Source organism: Octopus bimaculoides, chromosome 3 (genome assembly GCF_046866305.1).
Source record: "Octopus bimaculoides isolate indiv1 chromosome 3, ASM4686630v1, whole genome shotgun sequence".
In the NCBI taxonomy this organism is placed as follows: domain Eukaryota; kingdom Metazoa; phylum Mollusca; class Cephalopoda; order Octopoda; family Octopodidae; genus Octopus; species Octopus bimaculoides.
In genome coordinates, this window is record NC_142930.1 from 46,379,213 (window position 1) to 46,406,746 (window position 27,534).

General features: G+C 37.7%; 1 protein-coding gene across 9 annotated transcripts in view; it reads right to left on the reverse strand.

The window, feature by feature from the left end:
* The window catches only part of LOC106879957 (succinate-semialdehyde dehydrogenase, mitochondrial), a 65,541-nt gene that overhangs the window by 13,274 nt on the left and 24,733 nt on the right, over window positions 1-27,534 (reverse strand). For 3 of the 9 annotated variants that reach the window (XM_089348915.1, XM_089348914.1, XM_089348916.1), the window contains 9 exons: window positions 27,430-27,528; window positions 21,762-21,883; window positions 19,974-20,057; window positions 18,904-19,074; window positions 15,989-16,105; window positions 14,263-14,406; window positions 13,332-13,475; window positions 11,017-11,175; window positions 1,849-2,018 (listed from right to left, as the gene is read on the reverse strand). In XM_089348915.1, the coding sequence (XP_089205041.1) occupies window positions 1,849-2,018; window positions 11,017-11,175; window positions 13,332-13,475; window positions 14,263-14,406; window positions 15,989-16,105; window positions 18,904-19,074; window positions 19,974-20,021 (953 nt within the window). In that variant the 5' untranslated portion in view covers window positions 20,022-20,057; window positions 21,762-21,883; window positions 27,430-27,528. Of the gene's footprint in view, window positions 1-1,848; window positions 2,019-11,016; window positions 11,176-13,331; window positions 13,476-14,262; window positions 14,407-15,988; window positions 16,106-18,903; window positions 19,075-19,973; window positions 20,058-21,761; window positions 21,884-24,706; window positions 27,529-27,534 lie in introns of all 9 variants that reach the window. The other 6 variants (XM_089348913.1, XM_089348912.1, XM_089348911.1 and 3 more) reach the window with 3 other exon arrangements.

The window sequence follows — 27,534 nt, forward strand, 5'->3', positions numbered from 1 at the left end:
TGGATGTGGATAGCATGGGGGCCAAGTTTTGGATGGATTTTAAAATTGATGCCAACATCATTTGTGCAATATTGACGGAATATTTTCCACATTACACAAATGATATAGCACTCCCGGTGGTGTTAGAGAGAGTAGAGATTGAGTTTCTTTAATTGATCCCAATAGTCAATGGCTCTCATGCTGTCTATCTTTCTTGTTGTTGCCCTCTGGAGTGCTTCCACTTTCATAATGAGTTTCTTTCTATGGAGAGACCACAGTGGGCAACACTATTCAAGGTGGGGTCAGGCAAAAGTAGGGTAGAGAAGGATGATGGTGTAGGCATCTCTAGACCAGAAAATTCTAAGAATCCAAGAGCACATCTTGCGGACCAAGTAAGCCTTACTGTATACATGGGAACTCCAGCTTAGAATGTTATCAACAATTACTCCAAGGTTTCTGGTGTTGATGGATGACACTAGGGAGTCATCTGAGGGAAAAGCATACGGTAATTTCAGAGTATCCTCTTTTCCAAAGTAGATCAAATCAAACTTATCTTCATTTAGAAGCATATTGTTTTTTTCTGCTCTTTGGACAACAGCAAACAGATCTGACTGAAGGTATGTTCGGTCTCCCATACCATTTATGGCTTTCTGGAGTTTGGAATCATCTGCAAAGATTTTCAATGTAGAATGTCTGATGACATCTACTATGTCATTGATGTAGATAATGAAGAGAAGTGGGCCCAACACCGTACCTTAAGGGACACCACTACTGACATTGGCTGAGCTGGATCGTATTCGCTCAAACACAACATGTTGGATTTTGTTCATCAGGAAACACTTTATCCACTGCAGCAGCTTTCCATGGACTCCAATGTTGGACAGTTTCTTCAGCAGGATTTTGCGGTCCACTCAGTCAAATGCCTTGCTGAAATCAAGGTATATGACATCAGTGTTGGAGCCTTCTCCCAAAGCTTTTAAAATGTCATCAAAATGGTACAGAAGCTGCAACAGGCAGTCCCTGCCATCATAGAAACCATGCTGGTTGGGACTCAGCAGATTGTTGTCTTCGAGGAAGTGAGTTATTCACGATCTCATCACCCTCTCAAATACTTTAATGATATGAGAGGTGAGTGATATGGGATGGTAGTTCACTGTAAGAGATTTATTTCCCTTTTTGAAGACTGGAACGACAGACTGGGAAAGAGAATAATCGGGAATGTAGCCAGCATCAAGTGAGTTTCTCCAGAGCTCAGCAAGAGGGGGTGCAATTTGATGCCGACACATCTTCAGGACAGTGGCTGGGAACTTATCAGGACCTACTGCCAAGTTGTGCTTGATCTTATTAATTTCTGTTAGGATATCAGGAGCACCAAAAGTTATGTCAGATATGGTTAGTTGAGGGTTTGCATCACTGATACTAGCCAAATCAACTGCATTAGCATTACTGAAAACAGAGCAGAATTGTCTCTGCAGTATCTTGCACATGGATTTTGCATCATCATGTAGAGTGCTGTTCTCATCAACCAGGGGACCAACAGTGGAAACAGTGTCTTTATGGTTCTTGGGAATCCATATAAGATTTTCATGTTAAAATTTATCTGCAATGAATTGGTTATACTTCTACAATACACAAAATATTTTTACAATTTCTTTTATACAATACCTAATAATTTTTAATTACAAAAATATATCATTTTTTTAAACATCAAATGGCTAGGAGGGTCCACCTGAGTAAAACAGAAATCTAAAGGGTCCACAGGTAAAAAGTGGTTGAGAAACACAGAGTTAGATGGATAGATTAGTTGAATAGGTAGATAGAAAGATGGTAAAGATGAACAGACAGATGGTAGTAAATTATTCAACTTACTTGATTACAGGTGCCAATGGTCCAAAAATTTCTTCATTGGCGCAACGCATATCAGTTGTTACTTCAGATAATAGGGTGGGTTCAAAAAAATTTTTCCCAATTGGGAGTTTTTCACCTCCAAAAACCTTTCTGGCACCTTTTGACAAGGCATCTTTGACAAGAGAGTCAACCTAATTTACAAAAAAGTTAAATCAATATTTAAAGATGCATCGACTGTAAATCAACAACAAATCCATAAAATATTATTTCAGAACATGTTAACTATATTGTCAATACTAACAAAAGCATGCAGTATAGCACATTTCTACAATTCACAATTTCATACCATAACACACGGTTTATGAGTGGGTGCTGAAAAGTTCCTGGCTTTAAGGGCATCATGAAAGGGTAGAGTTGTTACAATTACAAGGGAGGTAGGACAACTATTTAGAAGATCTGCAAAAATCATGATAGTATACAATATATCTTTCTCTTTTTTGCAGATTTAACACATGATTGCAGCTCCTACAGTGGATTTTGGTAAAATTGAAGCATGGCAGTCATGAAGTTCCTCTTTTTGCATGGCAAAGGAGCAGTGGAAATCCATGGTGAGTTTAAAGAATCTTGAAGGATGGATGCCCATCTTATTCCACAGTGAAAATTTGGGCATCAAGGCTTCAGACTGGTCATTTTGAGGTCACAGATGAACCCCAGTCAGGACAGCCAACTTCCACAACCACTGAGGACAAAGCCAATGCTGTGACATCAAAATTCTTGAGGAGCACCGGATTTCAGCTAAAGTCACAGCTGAGACTCTGGGAATTTCCTGCAAAAGAGTTGACCACATTAACCACAATATTCTGGACATGAGAAAGCTTTCCATAAAATGGGTGCTGAAATACCTGAACACATCTCAGCAGTGCAATAGAGTGATGACACTAGTGGTTATTTTGAACTGGTTTGCAGTGGAAGAGGCTGATTTTATGGCTAGTTTAGTCACCACAAATGAAACTTGGCTCCATTTTTATGATCCCCACACCAAGTACCAATCAATAGAATGTCATCACAGTGGTTCACTGTGTCCCAAGAAATTTCAGGCCCAGAAGTCAGCTGAAAAGATTCTGGCTTTGGTATTTTGGGACAAAGATGGAGTATTCCTCATAATATACCTGCCAAAGGGTTGCACCATCAATGCAGAATACTACATGTCTCTGATGGACAAACCACATGAAGCTTTGAAGCAGAAACATCATGGAAAGCTGAGCCATGGTGTCCTGTTTTTGTAGGACAATGCACCAGCACACACAGCACATAAAACTCTATTGAAAATATGACTTTGGCTTCAAATTGGTAAGCCACCCACTTTACTCTCCTGACTTGGGCCCCTTCCGACTATCACCTCATTCCACTACTGAAGAAAAATCTCAAGGGAATGAAATTTCACTCCAATTTGGAAGTAATTATTGCTACAGAAGCCTAGTTGGAGGCCCAACCTTCTGGGTTCTTTTACAGGGCTTAGAAAAACTGAAGGGTTGCTGCAACAAGTGTGTGAATCTGAGAGGGGAATATGTTAACTAAAATCATAATTAACACTTTAACCACATCATGCACCATATACGGTACACGGGTAACTGTCCCAACCTGCATTGTGTACCACTATTGGTACACAGTATAAATTTAAAAAAATTTTTTAAACTGATATTTTAATGAACTCAGTCATTATTATACATGATTTATGTTTTAGAAATGAAGGATAATAACTAGATTTTGCAAATTTATAACATATATTCCTGTTTCATTATCAAAACTTATCAATAATAATAAAGTAAAATAAGTAATAAGAAAAAGCAACTGAAGCTATGCAAGTTACAACAAGATGCTGGTGAGACTTAATGGCTAAACTCAGAGATGTGCTTAAAGTGTTAACTAATCCTCTTGTATTTTCTTTTACTTAAAGCCAAGAACTTTTCAGCACCCCTTCATACTTCAAATACCCTTGAATAGGATATTCTAGCTAGTTTTCTTTTCTTTCCAATAGCATTTCCTCTGATATATTTTTCTGTTTACTTGTTTCAATCATTAGACTGCAGCCATGCTGCGACACTGCCTTAGAGAATGTTTTTTTCCTTTTTAGTCACATGAATCAACCCCAGTACTTATGCTTTTAAATCTTGGTACTTATTCTATCAGTCTCTTTTGCTGAACCACTAAGTTATGAGACATAAATACACCAGCACCAATTGTCAAGTGGTGGTGAGGGACAAAAACCTGTGCACACACATATGTGCAATGGGTTTCTTTCAGTTTCCATCTGCCAAATCCACTCACAAGATTTGGTCAGCCTGAGTAAAAGACACTTGGCCATCGTGCCATGCAGTAGGACTAAACCCAGACACATGTGGTTGGGAAGCAAGCTTCTTGCCACACAGCCATGCCTGCATCTATATATATATATATATATATATATATATATATATATATATATATATATATATATATATATATATATATATATATTATTGAAGAAGTTAGGTTTGTAGTCCTTTAAGATAAAACGGGGTTGCTTTGGACTTAAAGGCTCAGTCCTCATTTGTAAGTTATATTTTTCCATAATTTTCTTAGCTTCTAGGTTAGCTTTTCTGATAGCATTTTTACCAGTACTCTTGTATATTTTTTGTATTTCCTTCCTGAGTAATTTTAGGTAAAAATCCACATTCAAGTGATACAAGTTACCAGTTTTATCTGCTTGAACAAGTAGGCCTTCAATGCTGTTTATTTCCTTGGTAGTATTATGTAGATATCTTAGTTGTTTATTCCTTAAGGGGGAACAATGGAATTTAACATTCTTAACAATAGACCAAAGGTCCTCTTCAAACTGTTTTAAACTTGGGCTAGTAGGAGGATTATTTTTAGATTTGAACAATTTACTAAATTCAGAATTTTGGTCATTAAAGGGTGGCTTGATATCCCTATTATTGAAGAAGAAAGCTTGCCATTTGATACAATTAATGAAAGAGTTAGTTTTATTGATGAGTTGCTTAAAGAAAACCTTGCTTTGGGGGATAGGTATATCCTTGAGAGAGGTGTTAATACTAAAGGTCTCCATTTGCAGTAACTATTCTGGTTGCAGGTTTTACCAGTGAAAATCTGGTGTATATAAATGAATGTTCAATTTATAGGAAAGATCCAGAGGAACAGTTACAAGGTAGCCTGATGTCACATAAGCATTCTAGGAGTTAGTAATCACAATTGCATGAGAGTTAATTCTGGGGAGAAGCGAGATGTTTTGGAGAACATAAAAATAATGGAAAATAGAGACAAACGCACAAGATGTTATTTAAATCATTTATATCACCATATCACCGACATATGTTTCGATAGATTCATTAAAATAAATCTGAGAGGATGAATAATGTGGAACAATGCATCAATCTCATCTGGGAGGATATAAACAACAGTGTTCATCAATAAGACATTTTAACAGATGTAAGAAACTACAATATATGATATATATATATATATGCATATAAATACACATATACACACATGCGCACACACACACACACATATATACATATATACACATACATATATATATATATATATATATATATATATATATATATATACATATATATATATACATATATATATATATACATATATATATATATACATATATATATATATGTATATATATATATATATACATATATATATATATATATATACATATATATATATATGTATATATATATATATATATACATATATATATATATATATATATACATATCTCATAATACCTTGCGCTTTAGTTTTGCCCCCTATTATTTATCTTGTTTCTCTCCATGAAATTCAATTGAATTCAGTTGTTGTCTTAAATTCATGCTTATTCATTTTCTAAGCTTCCTAAATTCATGCTACGTTATATTCTAATCACCCAGAATTCATTGCTCTTTTAAAAAATTACGATTTATGCATTGTTGTCTCTCAAATATTTAAAATCTACAATTAAGAGCCCTATCTACTCGCTGGCGGTAACCCGCCCTCCCACCCCCTCCACCGGAAGTTCATTCCTCTGTCATCCCACCCCCTCCACCGGAAGTTCATTCCTGTCATCCCACCCCCTCCACCGGAAGTTCATTTCTCTGTCATCCCACCCCCTCCACCGGAAGTTCATTCCTCTGTCATCCCGCCCCCTCCACCGGAAGTTCATTCCTCTGTCATCCTGTCAACCTCGGCTGTCTCCCGGAACCCATCTAGTGGCCTTGGCCATCCTCTCCCCTACCTTTGGGTAGCGCATTAAGGTTGAGAAATGTTTGCAGGTTGTAGGTACTGTTTTGCTTATGAATTCTTCCAATTGCAAGTTTTCTTTTCAGGTACACGACACTGCTTTTCCCCTTCCCAGGCTACAGGCCCACACCCCCAACACCCATACTGTTAGGATTGGCACTCTCAACGTCGGTACGCTGAAAGGTAGATCTGGTGAAATTGTTGAGATGCTTGAACGGAGACGCGTAGATATGTGCTGCATCCAGGAAGTAAGATGGAGAGGAGGTTCTGCAAGGTTCCTCACAGGCAAAGAACACAGGTACAAGATTTTCTGGGCAGGGAACACTGACGGGGTCGGGGGCGTAGGAATACTTCTAGCAGAGAAATGGGTGGATAAGGTAATCGAGGTCGTTAGAGTAAGTGACAGAGTACTTAAGATCAGACTAGTGCTTCATCATAGATTAGCTACTGTCATCTCAGCCTATGCACCTCAACCTGGGCTACCAGATGGTCTGAAAGACCAATTCTATGACACCCTCTTGCAAACTACCTCGTCGACGAGTGACAGGGACCTTCTCTTTGTGGCTGGAGACTTCAACGGTCATGTCGGACGTCGTGCTGGGGGCTTCCATGGCATACATGGAGGCTATGGCTTCGGTTCCCGCAACGAGGAGGGAACCAGACTGCTGGAGTTCTGTGATGCAACCAATCTTATGGTCTGCAATACCAACTTCAGGAAACCTGCCAGTCACCTAGTCACCTACCGCTCCGGCAGACACTCTAGCCAAATCGACTACATCCTCGCCAGAAATAGGGAAAGAGGGCGGCTTATAAATGCCAAAACCTACCCTGGCGAAGAATGTACCCCACAACATAGATTAGTAGTTAGCGACTTTGGGATTAAGGCAAAATGGGTGCCCAGAATTAGACAGGCTTGGAGAAGAAGGGTGTGGAAGCTTAAAGACCCTGCAAACGGACAGAGACTTAGAGACAAGTTACTTGAAGCATTTAACGAAATAGAAGGGGATATAGCATCATACAACGTGGAAGACAATTGGAGATTTCTGCGGGACAACCTGTTGAAAGCCACCAACCAGATTTGTGGGTGGTGTAAGGTCCCCTCCCGACCCAGAGTAACGTGGTGGTGGAACAAGGAGGTAGACAGGGCTATTAGACAAAAGAAACAAGCTTGGAAGGACTGGAAGAACGGTGGTAGCAGGGAATTGTACCAATGTGCCAGAAGGGAGGCTAGGCGACAGGTTTATTTAGCCAGAGGGGAAGCAGATAAGGAAAGATTTGCCAATGTTCTGCGCCGTGAGGACCAAAGACTCGAGGTATTTCGTGTTGCAAGACAGTGTAGGAGAGAGAATAGTGATGTTGTAGGAGAGAAATGTGTTCGCATGGATGATGGTACGCTTGCATTAAATGAGGATGCAAAGAAAGAGGTCTGGAGATGCCACTACGATAGATTGCTTAATAAAGAGAATGAATGGGAGAAAGAGAGCCTGCCTTATGTCGACCCAATAGAGGGACCAGCTATCCGAGTTGATAGTACCAGGGTAGATAAAGCAATTAAGAGTATGAAGACCGGGAAAGCCCCCGGCCCATCAGGAATCACTGCAGAGATGCTCAAAATATCTGGCAGTGTTGGCTATAGCCTAGTCACCCGTATTACGAACCAGGTGATACACGAAGGAGTCATACCCTATGACTGGTGTAGCAGCATCATAGTCAACTGCTACAAAGGTAAAGGGGACGCTTTAGATACAAATAATTACAGAGGCATCAAGCTGTTAGATCAGGTTATGAAAGTTACAGAGAGGGTCATAGCCCAACTAATTAGGGAGCGAATCAATTTAGATGAGATGCAGTTTGGGTTCGTGCCAGGTAAAAGCACTACTGATGCCTTATTTCTAGTGAGACAGTTGCAAGAGAAATACCTAGCTAAGGATAAACCTCTGTACCTGGCTTTCGTTGACATGGAGAAAGCCTTTGACAGGGTCCCCCGATCCCTTATCTGGTGGTCAATGAGGAAACTTGGGATAGAAGAATGGTTAGTGAGAGCTGTGCGAGCCATGTACAGAGATGCTGCCAGTAAGGTGAGGGTTGGAAATGAGTACAGCAATGAATTCCGGGTAGAGGTAGGGGTCCACCAAGGTTCCGTCCTCAGCCCCCTATTATTTACCATAGTCCTCCAGGCAATCACAGAGGAGTTCAAGACAGGTTGCCCCTGGGAGCTCCTCTATGCTGATGACCTTGCCCTAATTGCGGAGTCACTATCAGAACTAGAGGAGAAGTTTCAGGTGTGGAAGCAAGGTCTAGAATTGAAGGGCCTTAGAGTCAACCTAGCTAAAACCAAAATCCTAATAAGTAGGAAGGTAGATAAAACACAAACCCCTTCAGGTAGATGGCCCTGCTCAGTATGTAGAAAAGGAGTAGGTAGTAACTCTATAAGATGTACCCGGTGCAAGCTATGGACACATAAGAGGTGCAGCAACATCAAAGGCAGGTTAACTAGCAAGTTAGTTTTTGTTTGTGGCAGATGTTCAGGTGCAATAAAGACTGCAAACAAACAGGAAACAACTTCTATCTCATTCCAGGGTGAAAAACTAGAGGTAGTCGATAGCTTCCGCTATCTGGGCGACCAAGTTAGTAGTGGGGGTGGGTGCGCTGAAAGTGTAGCTGCTAGAATAAGAATAGCCTGGGCAAAGTTTAGAGAGCTCTTACCCCTGCTGGCGACAAAGGGACTCTCACTCAGAGTAAAAGGCAGACTGTATGACGCATGCGTACGAACAGCCATGCTACATGGCAGTGAAACATGGGCTGTAACTGCTGAGGACATACGTAAGCTCGCAAGGAATGAAGCCAGTATGCTCCGTTGGATGTGTAATGTCAATGTGAATACCCGTCAGAGTGTAAGTATCTTGAGAGAAAAGCTGAACATTAGAAGCATCAGTTGTGGCGTGCAAGAGAGACGATTGCGCTGGTATGGACATGTGGTGAGAATGGAGGAGGATAGTTGCGTGAAAAAGTGCCACACCCTAACAGTTGAGGGAACCCGTGGAAGAGGTAGGCCCAGGAAGACCTGGGCTGAGGTGGTGAGGCAAGACCTTCGTACATTGGGCCTCACCGAGGCGATGACTACGGACCGAGACCTTTGGAAATGGGCTGTGCGTGAGAAGACCCGGCAAGCCAAGTAAGATCGTTGCCAGTGCCCCTGGACTGGTTCTTGTGCGGGTGGCACATGAGATGCACCATTTTGAGCGTGGCCGTTGCCAGTACCGCCTGACTGGCTCCTGTAGGTTTTTCGAGCGAGATCGTTGCCAGTGCCCCTGGACTGGCTTGTGCGGGTGGCACATAAAAGACACCATTTCGAGCGTGGCCGTTTTCGTGCGGGTGACACGTAAAAGCACCCACTACACTCTCTGAGTGGTTGGCGTTAGGAAGGGCATCCAGCTGTAGAAACTCTGCCAAATCAGACTGGAGCCTGGTGTTGCCATCCGGTTTCACCAGTCCTCAGTCAAATCGTCCAACCCATGCTAGCATGGAAGGCGGACGTTAAACGATGATGATGATGATATATATATATGTATATATATATATATATATACATATATATATATATATATATACATATATATATATATATATGTATATATATATATATATATACATATATATATATATATATATACATATATATATATATATATGTATATATATATATATATATACATATATATATATATATATATGTATATATATATATATATATACATATATATATATATATATATATATGTATATATATATATATATATACATATATATATATATATGTATATATATATATATATATACATATATATATATATATATGTATATATATATATATATATACATATATATATATATATATGTATATATATATATATATATACATATATATATATATATATGTATATATATATATATATATATATATATATATATATATGTATATATATATATATATATATATATATATATATACATATATATACATACATATATGCTCAACTTAAATAAAGCCTTATATTTCCTATACCATAAAACTTTAACCAATCTAAAATACATCAGAGTATTTAGCAATCACCCTACTAATATAACAAAAAATTTGGTTAAAAACATTTTGCTTGGAATCTCTAAACTATCCGCTAATGTAAACATTTTCAATAATAGCGCCTTATATATGGCAGGATATAAGGAACAAATTAAGTATTATAACCACCTTGATCCTGGTTCAACCTCTAATAATCTGGTAGATAATAATTATGCTACTACTACTACTACTACTAATACTAATAATAATAATAATAATAATAATAATACTCATAATGTTCCTCCTGTAGACAATAATCCAGATAACAGCCCCTTATACTGAAATATCCAATTTCAATATGGTAACAGCCAGACTGTTGCATTGCACATGATCTGAGGCATGGAGCTCCATCATGCTAAAAAATCTCACCTTCATCCAAGTCTGGTACCAAATTGTCCTTCAGCAACTGGATGTATTTGGCACTATTCAAGTTACTATCAATTTTAACCAACTTTCTTGTACACTTTTTAAGTATTCCCAAAGCATCAGACTCTTACCCCGAAACTTCACTGTTTTCATCATGTAACATGGGTTGATTTGCTTTCTAAGTGAAAATTTGTCAGAAGGTCTCCAAGAAAGTGAAATGACCCACATTGGTCACAACGAAACAGTGAAGTTTGGGGATAAGAGTCTGATGCTTCTGGAAGTGAAAAGAAATATGACATGACACCACAATATAAACTAAGCCATTCAACTATGAAATAATTATAGTACTTATGTTTATAAAGGTAGAAAGGAAAGGAAAAGATAGAAGAAATGACAAGAAATCTTACCTTGTCAACAGCAGCTGAATTTATAAGAGGACCCATAGTCACTCCAGGCTTCAAGCCATCACCCACCTTCAAATTAGTTTCAATGGCTTTAGCAAAACACCTGACAAATTCATCATGAATTCCACTTTGGACAAGAAAACGATTTGCACACACACATGTCTGGTTGAATATAAAAATACAATGCAAAATTTTCACAAATGTATACAAAACTTTAAACTTTCTAAATTTATTCAATATAAGTTGAATGGGTAATTAATATTAATTGTTTTCTTAAATTGTATAACGGTAATCACAAGTATTTATGGCAACATACCTGTCTAAATGCTAACTAACTTGATTGTGAAGCAGGAATAGTATCTCAAACAAGTTAGATAAGCAATGTAACATGTCTTTCCACTAAATATAATTTGATACTTATTGTACAATTTTAGAAATCACCCAATTCCTAAAACATTAAAATATTCTTCACACAATAATAATACTAAATCTTTCTTAGTCTGGTAGATTGACAAATATAATATAGTACCTTACAGAATTTAGTTTCTAGCTTCTGTTAGGTGACCAAGTCTGTAATGGGAGTGGATGCTCAGAGAGTGTTACTACTAGAATAAGAACAGCCTGGGCAAAGTTCAGAAAGCTTCTACCCCTACTGGTGACAAAAGGCCTCTCGCTCAGAGTGAAAGGTAGATTGTACGATACATGTGTGCGAACTGCCATGCTTCACGGCAGTGAGACATGGGCCGTGACTGCTGAGGACATGCATAGGCTCAAAGAAATTAAGCTAGCATGATCTGCTGGATGTGTAATGTCAGTGTGCACACACGACAGAGTGTAAGCACCCTGAGGGAAATTTTGGACATACAAGCATCAGATGCGGCAGGCAAGAATGACGTTTGCACTGTTATGGTTGTGTACTATGGATGGATGAGGAGAGTTGTGCAAAGAAGTGCCACTCTCAAGCAGTTGAAGGAATCCAGAGTAGAGGTAGACCCAGGAAGACATGGAATGAGGTGGTGAAGCATGACCTTTGAATATTGGGCCTCACAGAGGCAATGACAAAAGACCGAGACCTCTGGAGATATGCTGTGACTGCGAAGACCCAGGGAATAAAGTGAGTTCACAGTTGTAGCCTATGCCAGTGTTGCATAACCAGCCCCAGCCCACTCAAAAGAACCTTGGATTGTAGGGTGACATGCTGTGTGATTGAGGAGACCTATTGAGTCAAGTACATCAAAATCAAAATCAAATGGAAATTGTAGTTGTGATCCCCATGCCTGTGGCACATAAAAGGCACCATCCAAACGTGGCCGATCCCAGTGCCGCCTTGACTGGCTTCCATGCTAGTGGCACGTAAAAAACACCAGCCAATCATGGTCATTGCCAGCCTCCTCTGGCCCCTATGCCGGTGGCATGTAAAAAGCACCCACTACACTCTCAGAGTGGTTGGAGTTAGGAAGGGCATCCAGCTGTAGAAACACTGCCAGATCAGACTGGAGCCTGATGCAGCCATCTTGCTCACCAGTCCCCAGTCAAACCGTCCAACCCATGCCAACATGGAAAACGGATGTTAAACGACGATGATGATGATGAAATCCACTGAGATTTAATATTTTCCTTTTTTCTGAATCAATCAAATAGATTAAAAGCCCAAATTTTGACCTTGTGTCTAAGGTGAAATCAGTAACTTCTGTTTTAAACAAGGTCTTTTTCATAAACAAGATGTTACTGTCAAGTTGACTCAGTCCAAGCATATGACTGATATTTACTTTACTAGAGATATAAGAGGCAAAATTAAATGACAACTAGGTTTTGTTAGTCATGAGTCTATTTTTCATATACTTAGTATCAAGTGCAAATTTCCTATCATTTTATTATATGTAAACCTCTACACTTTATGCCTGTCATTGTATTGTCCCCCTCATCCTTTGCCCTGGTGGCAAATAAATCATCATCATCATTATTATTATTGTTATTATTATTTGACTTTTGCTTTGCATTTGTACAAGTTGGCTCCAAGTCTCACCCAGAGACCCCAAGCGACAACAAGTTAGAAGTTCCTGTTGATGTTATGCCTAGGGTGTCATATATTTGGTTCTGTACATAGTACTGTTCTAGAGAATGTTTAAGAAAACATAAGAAAATTATGAGTTTATTTTAAAATTTGAGATTACATAGACAATATTTGGATATGGGCAGTTCCCATGAGCACTATCTTTTGAATTTCTGCCATTTGGGGGTTTCCTGGTATCTGATACTGTACTAAATTTTAATGAGGAAAAAGTGAAAGAATTTAGAAGAATGCCTTAGTTTCTCACCTGACCAGAACAACGGAATTTACATGCCATGGCTCCACTGACAGCTTTATCAATATCAGCGCTATTAAATACAATAAATGCGGCATTTCCACCAAGTTCAAGAGATAACCTTTTCACTGTTGATGCTGAATTTGACAACAAGACCTATAATGATGAAAAAAGCATTTATTTCAAAGATAGTATGTTTGATTTTAAAAAATGCAGCTTCAAATTTGTTTTGCTATGCACAAAAGAGCAGAAATGATTAACCATATATATCAAGTTCATTTATTAACAGGTTGAAAGTTGATGAAAGTAATTCAAAGGGCTAGATTTGTCACATTCTGTGTCATGCCGAATCTCCCAGAGAACTAGGTTAAAGGTACACGTGTCTGTGGAGTACTCAGCCACTTGCATGTTAATTTCACAAGCAGGTTGTTCCATTAATCAAATTAAATGGAACCCACACCGTCGTAACCAATGGAGTGTCAGCTGTTTTGTTGAAAGTTTGTTGCAGCACTTTCAAAATGGTGTGTAAATTTCTGTATCACTTCCATTTCCTTTTTTGGAGTTGCTTTCCTTTAATTAGGTTCCCATTTTTTCTCCAGTACCAGCAATTAAAACAGTTTGACTTTACCACATACAAAAAAATGATTAAGTACAATGTTTTTTGTGTCTCAACAGGGTTAATTAGCCTGCATTTAGGTCTAACATAAAAGTCAGGTACATGGTTTTTCAGTGTAATGAAAGCTTCCCTACTAACTCTAACTAAGCATTCAATTCTTCAATCTATATTAAACTTTTTGACAAAGGCTTTAATTTCTAGGTTAAAAAGTATATACCTATCGATCTTGCATAGGTTGTTAGTCTTTGACAGCATTCTTTACATCCAGCGGGTGATACATTTTGCCCTTATTCAACCACTTCATCATACAAATAAATAATGGCCTACCTTTCCCACACCTGTTGATCCTGTGAAGGAAATGGTTGCTATTTTAGGACTTTCACAGAGAAGCTTTCCTACAGCGGGAGTTTTATCTCTGGAAGATGTTACAACATTAACAACTCCAGCAGGAATACCTGCTTCTTCTGCAAGCTGAATAAAAAAAAAAGAAATGAGGAAAAAAGCAATAGAAATAAAATGCAGGCAAAAATAGGATAATTTTAATCCTTACACAGAGATTTACTAAAAAGCATTAACTAGTAGAAAATGGATCCTACAATAAGTGTGCAATTCTTAATAATGCATAGAATAAGAAACTTCATGGAATTTTTTTCAGTTTACATGTGAAACTAATGGCATCTTCTGCACAACATATTTTCAATATCCTATAACTGTTTATCTTCTACATATATAGTTATCCTGAAGGCCTGATGTTAAAGTTGAAGCTGAAGCATATTTATTCAATTGCAGCTCATAATTATAACAATTATCAGAAATGTACAGGTGGCATAATTATTGTTTGTGGTAGAGATAACAGCTAGTATTATTTTCATATAAATCTTTGATATGTTAGAAATATTATAACTTAAATGGAAAAAAAGGAGCAAAATGGTCTTTTTAAAATATCATTCCACTTAGTGCCTAACAAGAGTGCTAGCACATGAAGATTACATTTCCACTGATATTAGTTGCATATAAAGAAAAATTACAACAGTATTACTAGTTAATATAACTTACACACCATTGATTTAGAGTACTCTTCTACAGTATCTGGCAGTGCTAAATAAAATACCATATATGCTTGATTAATAGTCGATCTCATGTAAAATTCGACCCCCTATTTTTGGCCCCAAGATTGGGAATTCTCCAAAGACCCAGTATAAAAGTCAACCCTAGTATTTCACGAATAACAGGACAACATTTGTGGGTCAAGGTACCATATTATCCTGTACATAGAATTAACACTGTTACAAAATTGTGTGGCTACCTTACTGTAGTCTTCTCTAAAGGTGGAATACTTGGTGCTTATAATGAAATGTTCGGTGCTTATAGTAAAACACCATTTAATAGCAAGCACTAGACATCTGTTGATGGGTGCTACATTACCATTACTAAAATGTATGCACAGGATATGCTGCAAGCCTGCATACTTTTCAAGCACAATAAACACATGCATCATACACTTGTTTACAAGGTGAGAAACATGTTTCACACACAGCACTATTGGCGAACACTGGCAAGCGCCACTGTCATACAAAGCATGACTTTGATAAGCCTAAAAACATTCACTTAATCGCTAGATCAGTGGTTTCCATGCAACCTTCATATTTTACTAGGACATGTGCTTTAATGCATAGATTTGGTAATATTATTGTAATTCATTGTATTTTTGTTTTTATTCACTTACAGATCAGTTGGGCTTCTGCTGTAGATACGGTACTTCGGATTCTAGCTTGAATTTCAGCCCCTCAAAAGTAGTATCCATGTAATACTTGACCCCATATATTTGACATAAAAAATTCGACTTTTACACAAGTATATATGGTAATACTATTAACAAGTGACAGAAGCATAGTTTTATAACATGATTAAAGATCTAGTCACAATATATCAAATCTATATAATGATTTCATAAAGAAATACGCAAATACCGTCATCCCAAAATTAAGAAAGAATATCAAAGAAAAATGATATTTTGTAGTGTTGTAAACCACTTCTCAGGTTTTATTCTTACCTGACAAAGAGCAAGAGCAGACAGGGGTGTATCTTCAGCAGGTTTTATAACTGTGGTGCAACCAACAGCCAGCAGTGCACCGAGCTTCCGGGTAATCATTGCAATGGGAAAATTCCACTAGGAAGATTTAAATACAAGAATACATAAATTTTGTCCCTTACAAGGAGGTTTTAATGATCTTTTGCTTTTCTCCAAACCTAATTCATTGAAATTTAAACAATGGGTCAAATATATGAAGGAGTTATGTTATAAGGTCAGTTAAAATTCATCAACTATCAATCAGTATGATAAACACTCTCTGTACAATTATCAAAATACCTATTTTTTTCAAAGCCCTAATTTTCTATAACTTTTATATTTAAAAAATTTCTAGATGCTGCTGTCTTATGAAGTTTTCCTGTCTTGTCATTGAAAGCATGAAGCAGGTAGTAATAAACAGTTGACAACTGAGGAGGAGTTAGACTTCTTTTGGTATTTTGTTCTGCACCTATCTCAGTGTATTTACGTATTTTTCACTCATTGGTGATATCCTGTGTATTTTTTAGTATTTTTCCTGTGCTTGTCTCTCATGTGTTTACATATTTTTTACTCGCTGATGATGTCCTGTACTTAATGTGTATTTTTGATTTTTTCTAATTGAATGCCATGCAGCCTTTGTCAACAGTAAGTTTTTAAATTTATATATAATTTCTACGACTCCAAACTCTGTTCTCTGCCTATTTTCTTTCTTTCTCTCTATCCCTCCATAATTCTCTATACTTCTTTTTCTTCCCCTCCTCCTTTGCTATCCCCTGTCTATCTTTCTTTCACTCTCCACTATCTTTCTTTCCTTCTCTCTTCTCCTCACTCCCTTTGTTTCTTTCCTTTCTCCTCTCTCTTGTCCCCTTTCCCCTCTGCCTGTTGCTCACACGTGACTATAAGCCATTTTTCCCCGTCTCTCTGTCTTTTTTTTGGATGGGACATCCAGCCAGCTGGACATCATTTCTCTCACCACTCAATATTTTTTTCTCTTCTATATATTCTATATCCTTTCAGAATTCCTTCCAGGCATTACCCATTACTATTCATCTTGGCCTAACAGCTCTTAATGTCAGTCTTCATCGATTGTTTACTTTGTACGTCCACTCTAGTATTGTTAGCTTGTTCAAAGCCCTAACTCCATAAATTTTAATTTTAAAAAATTTCTAGATGCTTCTGTCTTATGAAGTTTTCCTGTCTTGTCGTTGAAAGCACAAAACAGGTAGTAATAAACAGTCGACAATTGAGGAGGAGTTAGACTTCTTTTGGTATTTTGTCCGGTACTCATCTCTGTGTATTTACATATTTTTCACTCAGTGATATCTTGCGTATTTTTTTGGTATTTTGTTCTTTGGACTAGTGTCTGATGAGACATCTGAAAAGTTATAGCCTTCATGGATGTGAAACCCTTGGTCACTCTACAACCAGACATTAACTTTATTAAACAGTTGACAACTAAGGAGGAATCAGACTTCTTTTGGTATTTTGTCCTGTACCTATCTCTGTGCTTCTTTTTTGTGTTTTGGATATATGATACGCTTTACTCTTTTACTTGTTTCAGTCATTTGACTGTGGCCATGCTGGAGCACCGCCTTTAGTCGAGCAAATCGACCCCAGGACTTATTCTTTGTAAGCCTAGTACTTATTTTATCGGTTTCTTTTGCCGAACCGCTAGGTTACGGGGACATAAACACACCAGCATCAGTTGTCAAGCGATGTTGGGAGGACAAACACAGACACACAAACATACACACACACACACAAATATATATATATATATATATATATATATATATACGACGGGCTTCTTTCAGTTTTCGTCTACCAAATCCACTTACAAGGCTTTGGTCGGCCCGAGATATAGTAGAAGACACTTGCCCAAGGTGCCATGCAGTGGGACTGAACCGAGAACCATATGGTTGGTAAGCAAGCTACTTACCATGCAGCCACTCCTACGCCTATATGATACATTGATTATATATATGTGTGTGTGTGTGTGTGTGCGGCAAACCCTACATTTTTCCATCAAGGGCTTATATGCTCCAATATTAGACTATTTAACTTAGTCAATGCATGGTGATTGCTTATAAGCTTTAAGCTTATGGAGTGGTTGCGTGGTAAGTAGCTTGCTTACCAACTACATGGTTCCGGGTTCAGTCCCACTGCATGGAACCTAGGGCAAGTGTCTTCTACTATAGCCTCAGGCCAACCAAAGTCTTGTTAGTGGATTTGGTAGACAGAAACTGAAAGAAGCCCATTGTGTGTGTGTGTGTGTGTGTGTGTATATATATATACATATATATATATATATATATATATACATGTGTGTGTGTTTGTCCCCCCACCATCGCTTCAGCAAAGAGACCAATAGAATAAGTACTAGGCTTACAAAGAATAAGTCCTGGGGTCGATTTGTTCAACTAAAGGTGGTGCTCCAGCATGGCTGCAGTCAAATGACTGAAACAAATAAAAGAGTAAAAGAGAGTATATATATATATATATACATATATATATATACATATATATGATGCAGTACCAGGCAGTGGCTCTCATGGCTTCTGATCTTCACTGATTGGAAGTGTTATCATGTACATTGTTTTGTCTTGGTATAAAAGATGAACTACAGCAAATATTTTGCTTAATACCACAGATTTGCTTGTCAGTTTCTTGCCCATAACCAATTAAGCATGTCTTTTAGTCGGTGATGATATGTGCATCTCTGATCATGAGCAGGAGTAGTGGGGGAGCATTATAGCCATGATTTGAGAGGAATTTTGGGGGTTAGAATAATTGAAGAGAACAAGAAAATAACTCAGTTGATATACATTTATAAATGAATTTAATCATTACACACTCATCTAAATAAACAATATTAATAAAGTTCAAGAAAAACTTACAGGTGTAATGAGTCCTGCCACACCAATTGGCTCTTTCAGTAAAAGGATTCGTCGATCAGTAGCTGTGGGTGGTGCAATATCTCCATACACACGCTTTGCTTCTTCAGCAAACCACTCAAAGAAACTTGCTCCATAAGTCACTTCAGTAGTAGCATCTGACAAAGTCTTTCCCTATCAGATTGAAGAAATCAATATCAAAGAAATAAATCAATGCAAACACTGTTCTTCTACAGTAATTATATTTAGTCACTAATAAATTATGCTCCACTCATCCCAGTCTTAAAAAGGTATTAGATAAAAAAGAAGGATTATATAATTTTTTTAATAAGTACTTTTTAATAAGTAATTTTTTAAATAAATTTAATAAAATAAACTTATTTGAATAATTGGAAATTTTTTACAGCGCACCCATTAAGGACTGGATTAAACAAGGGGAACTTAGTAAATGTAATTTTTGTTGTTGTACAGCCCCCAGTCATTCTTGCTCATGTGTGAAAATAAGGCAGAACAAAGTCAGGTCTGGTGAATGTGTGTTGCTGCATACACCATTTGTTGGTATATTTCCTACCAGACAACCCATCAAGTAGAGTCTCGGTCAGTCTCCATCTCTGCAAGATACTTCATCTGCTATGACCCTGTGGCATGTAGTCAACCAAAACAAACCATCAACCTAGCCGGATTCTCAGTGAATAGAACACAGGAAGCAGGATCTAACTCAGAAATTCGAGCAACATGGCCAAACAGTCTGAACTGGTGATCCCAAATCATACAAGTAACAGTTGTTCCAGTTTTTGAGTAGAGTTTCTGGTTGGATACAAAATCTGACCAATGGTAACCCATAATCCTGCAAAGGGTCCTGGTACAAAGAAGTTCAGATGATTTCCAAGTCTCACAAATATAGAGCAAGACAAGGAGGATTGGAGACCTAAAGGCCCAAACCTTTGTCCTCCTACTCAGATATCAGCAGAGCCAAACATCCTTTGTTCAGTGAGTCCACAACTGCGCTAAAGAGGGAGGGAAGGAGGAGGAGGAGGAGGAGGAGGAGGAGGTCCAAGTGTGAAACAACTCACCTGTTCTAATGTCAGTAGTTCAGCAAGAGCAGATTTGTTATCTTCCATCAATTGGAACCATTTTTTCAAAATTTTACTCCTCTCCTGTTCAGTAAAAAAATTGGAGATAGAAAGTTCAAAATACTACTTTGGCAGTAATACTTCAAAATTTCAATAAAGTTGATGCACAAATCATTGAAGAAAACATCAGATTCACAGAATGAATTTATTTACCAAAGTTCTGACTTGTTTATTTTCATATGACAATGGTTGCTTAGAAATATTTTTAAAACAATCAATTACCTCTTCTATAGCACAGTAAGCTTTTGCATCATTTTTATGAATGCAATGTATGCCAATTTTATACCTGTAATTATTGATTTTTAAAATACTTTTGAATAAGCTAGAAATTAATCTTATGAACATGAAGATCAAAACAAGCAGGTAATACTGGTTTTGTACAGATGATATCTAATTTGAATTTTTTCAGATCAGCTTTAAGTCAGAGGGCTAATTTCATAGCTTTATGGGAAATGATTAAGACAACTTTTAGTGCAGATTTTGGTTGGTAAGATATGAATATTATGAAAGCTTAGCAGTGAGAGAATCAAGATGGAGATGGAGGAAGTATAGTCAGAAAGCTGAAAAGAGTACACAGAAAAGAAAGGCTAAAATATTGATCCAAATATTAGAGAATTATATAACCCAAGTAAGTCACAGTGGGATTTGAACTTAAAATGAAAAGAACCAGAAGAAATACTTTAAGACATTCCACCCAATTCTCTAACAATTCTGCCATTTCACCATCCTAAACTGGTACTGTATTTTATTCACCCCTAGAAGGACAAAAGATATAGTTGACCTCAGTAGGAGTTGAAATGCGCGGAACCAAAACAGAACAGTGCGGAGTATTGGTGGGCACAAAAATACCTCAAAAACATAATATGCATTGGAGGATACCATTGTATACAACATTGGCAGATACAGAAGAGTAGGATATTGTGAATTTTGTGGCGAGAATACATCAGACATGATACCATTTATAAAATTATGAACTAATAAATCTCAACTAATAATTTTTGTAGGGTTTTTAAAAAAATTTATCTAGATTAACAAGGGTCTAGAAAAGTAAAGTATAATGTGGAACGATCAGTATTTTGCCAAGAATAGATACCTCAACACAGTGAAAGCACATGGCTTAGTGGTTAGGGTATTTGACCCAAGATTGTAAGGTTCTGAGTTCGATTCCTAGCTGCATGTTGAGTCCTTTAGTAAGACACTCTATTTCATGTTGCTCCAGTCCACTCAGCTGTCAAAAATGAGTAGCAGTGGCATTTCAAAGGAGGAGGAGGAGGTCATTTGACATTTCTTCTTTCACATACAATCATCACTTGTGTGTTATTTAAACTGTGACACAGATTCAGTGTCATGCTGAATCTCCCTCAGAACTATGTTAAGGGTACGCATGTCTGTGGTATGTTCAGACATTTGCATGTTATTTTCACGAGCAGGCTGTTCCATTGACCGGATCAACAAGAACACTTGTCATTGTAACTGACTGAATGCCAGCTATTAGTTACCTCAACAAAGATGACAAGATATTTAGCCAATAGGCCAACATCTTGCCTACAGAGCCTGCCAAAAGAACCCATAAACTACATCTAACATGATAGAAGTACACAATATTAAGTAAAAATTATAACATTAATTTCTATTTTGAATATCACTTAAAAGCTAACAATAGCTAATGTTTCAAAGTAAACAAACTGGTAAAACTTCCTTATCAGTGTACAGAGAAAATAGTCTTACACGTGCTGTTGTTTTCTTCCATGTGTAGAATGCTTTATAAGCAGCATCAATAGCTTTGTTGGTGTCTTCAGGTCCAAAATCAGGAACTTCTCCAATAACATCTCCATTTGCAGGATTGGTCACTACATTAAAAGACAACTGCATTTGTTGACAACACAAAATAAAATAATACATTATATGATTAGGTTCACAATACCTTATACTTTCAATAACCTCCATTACAGCATCAAATTTCCAATTAAGGTACTTAAAAGTGGATAATTCACCAGCTTGCTCAACTTCCTCATACCCTTCACTTCAGCATTATAAAACTTCAGTGTGAAAAGCCAGTAAAGAATGACATTTCTTCTTTCACATACAATCATCATCACTTGTGTGATATTTAAACTGTCATACAGATCAATGCCATTCTTAAATGAGAGAAAAAATGGAAGGAGACAGGTGGGCTTTGGGAATAAAGTGGGAGAACAGATTCATAAGAAATTGAGGCATATGTTCATACCTTGCAGAACAGAGATTCCCTAAGGTAATCTACTTTGCTTTGTGTTTTTGAGTGTCTTGAAGAAAGGAGCAGCTGAATGACTAAAAGTGATGGGCTATTGGGTTTAAGAAATTCTTAGATGTTACAATCATCCAGTGGATGTTAATGGAACTGGTTACCCAACTTGTGACCCTTCTCACATAAAGTTTGCTGCTATGCAGTATAGTAAATCAGAGAAATATATTGAAGTAGTCAGATATGTTATTTATGAACTTGGTTTGTAGAAGAAAATTTAGATGAAGATACAAGTATGATGCCAGGGGCTGGAGCAAATGGAGTTTCCATGTTGAGTGTAACTAGGGACTAGGAAACTCCTGATCAAATCTAGTACCCCTATGCTTTCCCAAACTTTGGAAGCACAGGGTAAATACTAAATCTTTCTCTGCTGTTTTCAGTTATACTGTGTTTGAGATTTACTTATATATTTTATATATATATATATATTATCATTTAACATCTGCTTTCTATGATGATAAGAATTAGATAGTTTGGCTGGAACTGGTAAGCTGGAGAGCTGCACCAGAATGCAGTCTGACTTTGGCTTCATTTCTACAGCTGGATGCCTTTCCTAATGCCAACCACACCAAGAGTGTAGCATGTGTCTTTTACATGTCACCAGTACAGGTGCTTTTACAGGTCACTGGTACTGGCTATAACTATGATTTCACTTGGTCTGGCAAGTTTTCTCAAACACGGCATATTGCCAACGGTCTCGGTCACTAGTCATTGCCTCCATGAGGCCCAAAGTTCAAAGATTATATTTCACCACCTCGCCCCATGTTTTCCTGGGTCTACCTTTCACACAGGCTTCCTCCACAGTTGGAAATCATCACTTCTTTATGCAGTTGTCCTCATCTATATGCATCACATGACCATACCAGTGCAGTCATCTCTCTTGCACACCACATCTGATGCCTCTTATGCCCAACTTTCCTCTTAAGATGCTTACACTTTGTCATACATGTACACTGACATTGCACATCCAGTGAAACATACTAGATTCATTTCTTTCAAGCCTTCACATGTCCTCTACAGTCACAGCTCATGTTTCACTGCTGTGTAGTATAACTGTTTGTCCACAAGCATCATACAATCTGCCCTTCACTCTGAGAGGGAACATACGTATATGTATATGTGTGTATATATATATATATATATATAATAAAAACTGACAAATGGGTCATTGGGTATTGCTACAATTGTTTCATTAGGAATCTTTATTATGACATAAGTATAATACAATTACTTATATTATGTAATTATGTTACAAAACTCCCAACACACCAGGCCACAAATAGACAAAGAAGCAGTAACTTGTTGATTAATCAGCAGATTATTAACAAGTGAAATTTTTAATCAGAAATACAATATTTAAGAAATTTAAAGTGGATGTGTCCTCAATTTATCAATTTACAAGGGTGTAACCATAAGGGCAGTTAAAAGCTTCAAAATCCTACAGAAGTTTTTAATCCTAATGACCTCACCAATAAAGGCCAGAAGTAGCAGAATTTAATAGAGATTCAGCTAATTATATTACAGGGAGAATAATTTAGGGCAAAACTGTTGACTATATATTCTCTTTTATTTGTTCTAGTTATTAGACTGCAGCTATGCTGGACCACTGCCTTGAAGAATTTTAGTTGAATGAATTGACCTAGTGCTTATTTTTTAAGCCTGGTACTTATTCTATAGGTCTCTTTTGACAAACCACTAAATTATGGGGACATAAAGTGGTATTCAAAAGGGAACATATTTTATTTGCAGATATCGGGTATTAAGTTGAGACATTAAATCAAAAATAAGTGGTATTCGAAAAAGAACATGTTTTATTTGCAGATATTGGGTATTAAAATGTGAAAATTTGAAAAATTATCATTCGGAACACTATTTACTTGAATCGGCACAAAAAGTATACACAACATTTTTATGGACATGAAAGCAATCTGTAAGAAATATGTTTAATTGCAATACGAAATTATCTGAGGCATCTGGGAAGCTGTGCATTGAAATGGGAAAATGCTTGACTTTAACAACGGGCATTTGTTAGAAGATTAACATAACTATCATGAGGAGTAAATAAGTGCAATAAGGGCCAACCTGAAGAGGATTTCAACTCAATGGAAAAACTATTGGAAGGCTGCCTTGTAAACCACATTTTTTGTCAATCTTTCAGGAGTGTAGTAGAAGAGATTGGCTGAGTTTCCAACTCTGGAACACCCCACGTACAGCTGTTCGTGTGAAAAGCATGGTGTTTTGAGGTCCAGCCCAACCACTTTTAGTGACTGACCCTGGGCTTTGTTAATGGTCATAGCAAATCTTAATCGAATGGGGAATTAGACTCTTGTCATCGAAAAAACACAGTCAGTTGGAATGAGTGGAACTTGGGGAATAAAAGCAGACTCACCAGTGCCTTTTCCTGTGATGATTGTGGCTTTGAGAATGTTATCCAACATTTGCTTAACAGCCAAACATGTGCCATTGCAAAGCCAAGGAGGCTCCAAATTCCTCAAGAGTATAATAGGACAACCAAGTTTAAGGTTATGTTTATACAGTGGCAATCCCAATGGTTCTTGTGAGTTTAAAAATTCTGTTGGGAAAAACGTTACTTGTGTTGGATCAGTAACTGAATCAACCAAAATATAGCATCGCTCTTGGGTAGGAAGTTGACGAAGCAGACATGTGTTTAGGGCTTGGACTGCGGCATTTATTGGAGCTAAGATGGCTCTTTCACACATCTATTCATGACTGATGTAATTGGTGGAGAGGTTGGGGTAAATTGTTGTACATAGCTCCTCAGGGCTGGAGACATACTTACCGATGCTACTTATGTCAGCCAAACCGTTTACGTTGAGTAGTAAGCTCCCATTACCGACATCCATTACCGTCATCATCTTGTTGGTGGAGAATGGAATGCATGTTTATGGTTAACATTCTCAACTGGACAGAGCACCAAAGATGAGAATTTTTAAGGCAAGTGTTTAATTTATCAGCTGGTGTGCCTTTTGAGATAATAGGAAGGCTTTGACGAAAGTCCCCAGCAAGAAGAATAACAACGCCTCTGAATAGTTTATAGTTGGAGCACAGGTCTTGTAGCGTTGTGTTAACTGCATTAAGTGCATTCTTGTGGCACATTGTTGCCTCGTCCCAGGCATCAATTTGCATTTTTGAAAGACAACTGCCTCATCAGAATTGTTTATATTGGTGATAGGATTTTCAACATGGCTGATGTTAAGGGGAAGCTTAAATGTTGAATGGACTGTTTTTCCACCGTCTAGCAGTGTTGATGCTATTCCTGCAGATGCCATTGCAATGGCAATCTATCCACTTTGGAAAACTTTGGCAAGGAGGAAGTTGAGGAGAAACGTCTTTCCTGTGCCACCTGGTGCATCAAGGAAGAGGATGCCACCAGTGGTGTCTTCAAGCAGTATCAAAATAGAATTATAGACAACAGCTTGTGCAGGATTCAAAAGTTTTTCTCTTTCTTCAATGTAGGATAGAAGCCTGGCAACGTTGTAGCATGTCTCCCTTAGTAAGTGCTAGTTACAAAGTGCCTCATTTTCTCTGTAAGGGGATTCGTCACATTAGTTGTTTGAGGGATGACCACCCATTTCCAAAATGGTATCTTCTAGGAGTATGAGGCCACAGTTGTACATTGCAAGTGTAAACTGTAAAGTCATGTCTGTTGATATATAAGTGAGATTGCATAAGGATGTCCAAACACATGCTGTAGCGATATTTCTCCCAGAAAGATTATGGATTCACAAGACTGCAGTACACCAGCATAATGGTGAAAAGTTTATGAAGACCAATGGGGGACTGCAACGGTGATGCTTCTTGGAGGGTGTGGTCATAGTGGTCATCGTCACCAAGAAGACCTAATTCGGGGCAAGCTTCTTTGTAGGAGGAACAAATATGGCCATTAATAGTACAAAGGTCATGAAAGGAAGTTGGACCTTTGGCAACATGCAACAGAAGATGCAGGTGAAAGCATTCTGAGTTAAGCAGGTGAACTGTGTACACTCTTGAGAGGGCATCAGATTCATGCATCAAATCAACCCTTTCTGAAATGCACCGTACTTTCTTTTTTGCCAACAGTGGGAAGATTTATTCCACATGTAGAATATAGGCAACTCTGCATAAAGAAGTCTTTTGGCAACAGAGTCTGAAGTGCAAAGTTCAAAGAATCTAGTCAGGGTTGTTCTTAAAGGTTGTTTTGCACAGTCAAGTATATTTTCTTAATTAAAATACACCCATTGCCCATTCTGAGATGAATAACTGCAGGTTCATGTTCATGGATTGGAAAGCTGGATATGGCCAAAATGCCTCATTAGTAGAGATATAGTGGAAAAAGGTGACCTAATCTGTGGCAGCATCAGTATCGCCAGCCTGAGCCAACTCAATAACTGCTTGATTGGCTCCCTCATGTACATACTTGCAGATGTATTGAATCAATTTCACAGCGTTGCAGAATTCAACATTAATGTGAGCCATAAACATTTTACAAAGCACCTTGTTATGTGGTACCACCCATCTGTTGTCGACATTCAATTCTTAACCACCAACCGTTTTTATTGTTGCCGTATGTCCACCCGCCTGTGGTGCCCTGCAACAGTATAAAGGATAGCCATCATCACTAGTGTGGGTGTCATGAATTAGTTTATGTGGGTAGTGGGCCATGGATCATGATGGTTTTATGATTTCAAAAAAGGACTGGGTCTTCTTGAGGATTTGGCAGTTCTGCACTGATAACAGAGTGTTGACATGAGTTTGTTTTGAAGCCAGAGGAGGATATGGACATGAGGGAGTCCTCTCTTCTGCCATTCTATGGTGTACATGAAGCATCTTAATGATCCAAAAATATATCTGTGTTTTATAATGTCCATCATTTTCATTAGCTTCAGATGAAACACTCTCAATGTGATATTATTCCTATCAGGAGGATTTTTGGCCATGAAGTAAGTGAGACTGGATGTCAACCCATTTTGGATTACAAGTGAAGGTGATGAAAAAATGTGGACAGCCACAGTGGTGGACATAAGTAAGAGCATCCTACATTTTTTCATGCATGTACTAGGGCCCACCAGTGTATGGGAGAATGACAGAACGTCCAAAATTCGAAGCAATAACCTGATCATTTCAGTTCATTTCATCACGAAGATTGTCGTATTCTTCTGCATGCAATTCCTTTTGATGCTGTCTTATCCATTAGAGGCATTAGGTATCAATCTGGAA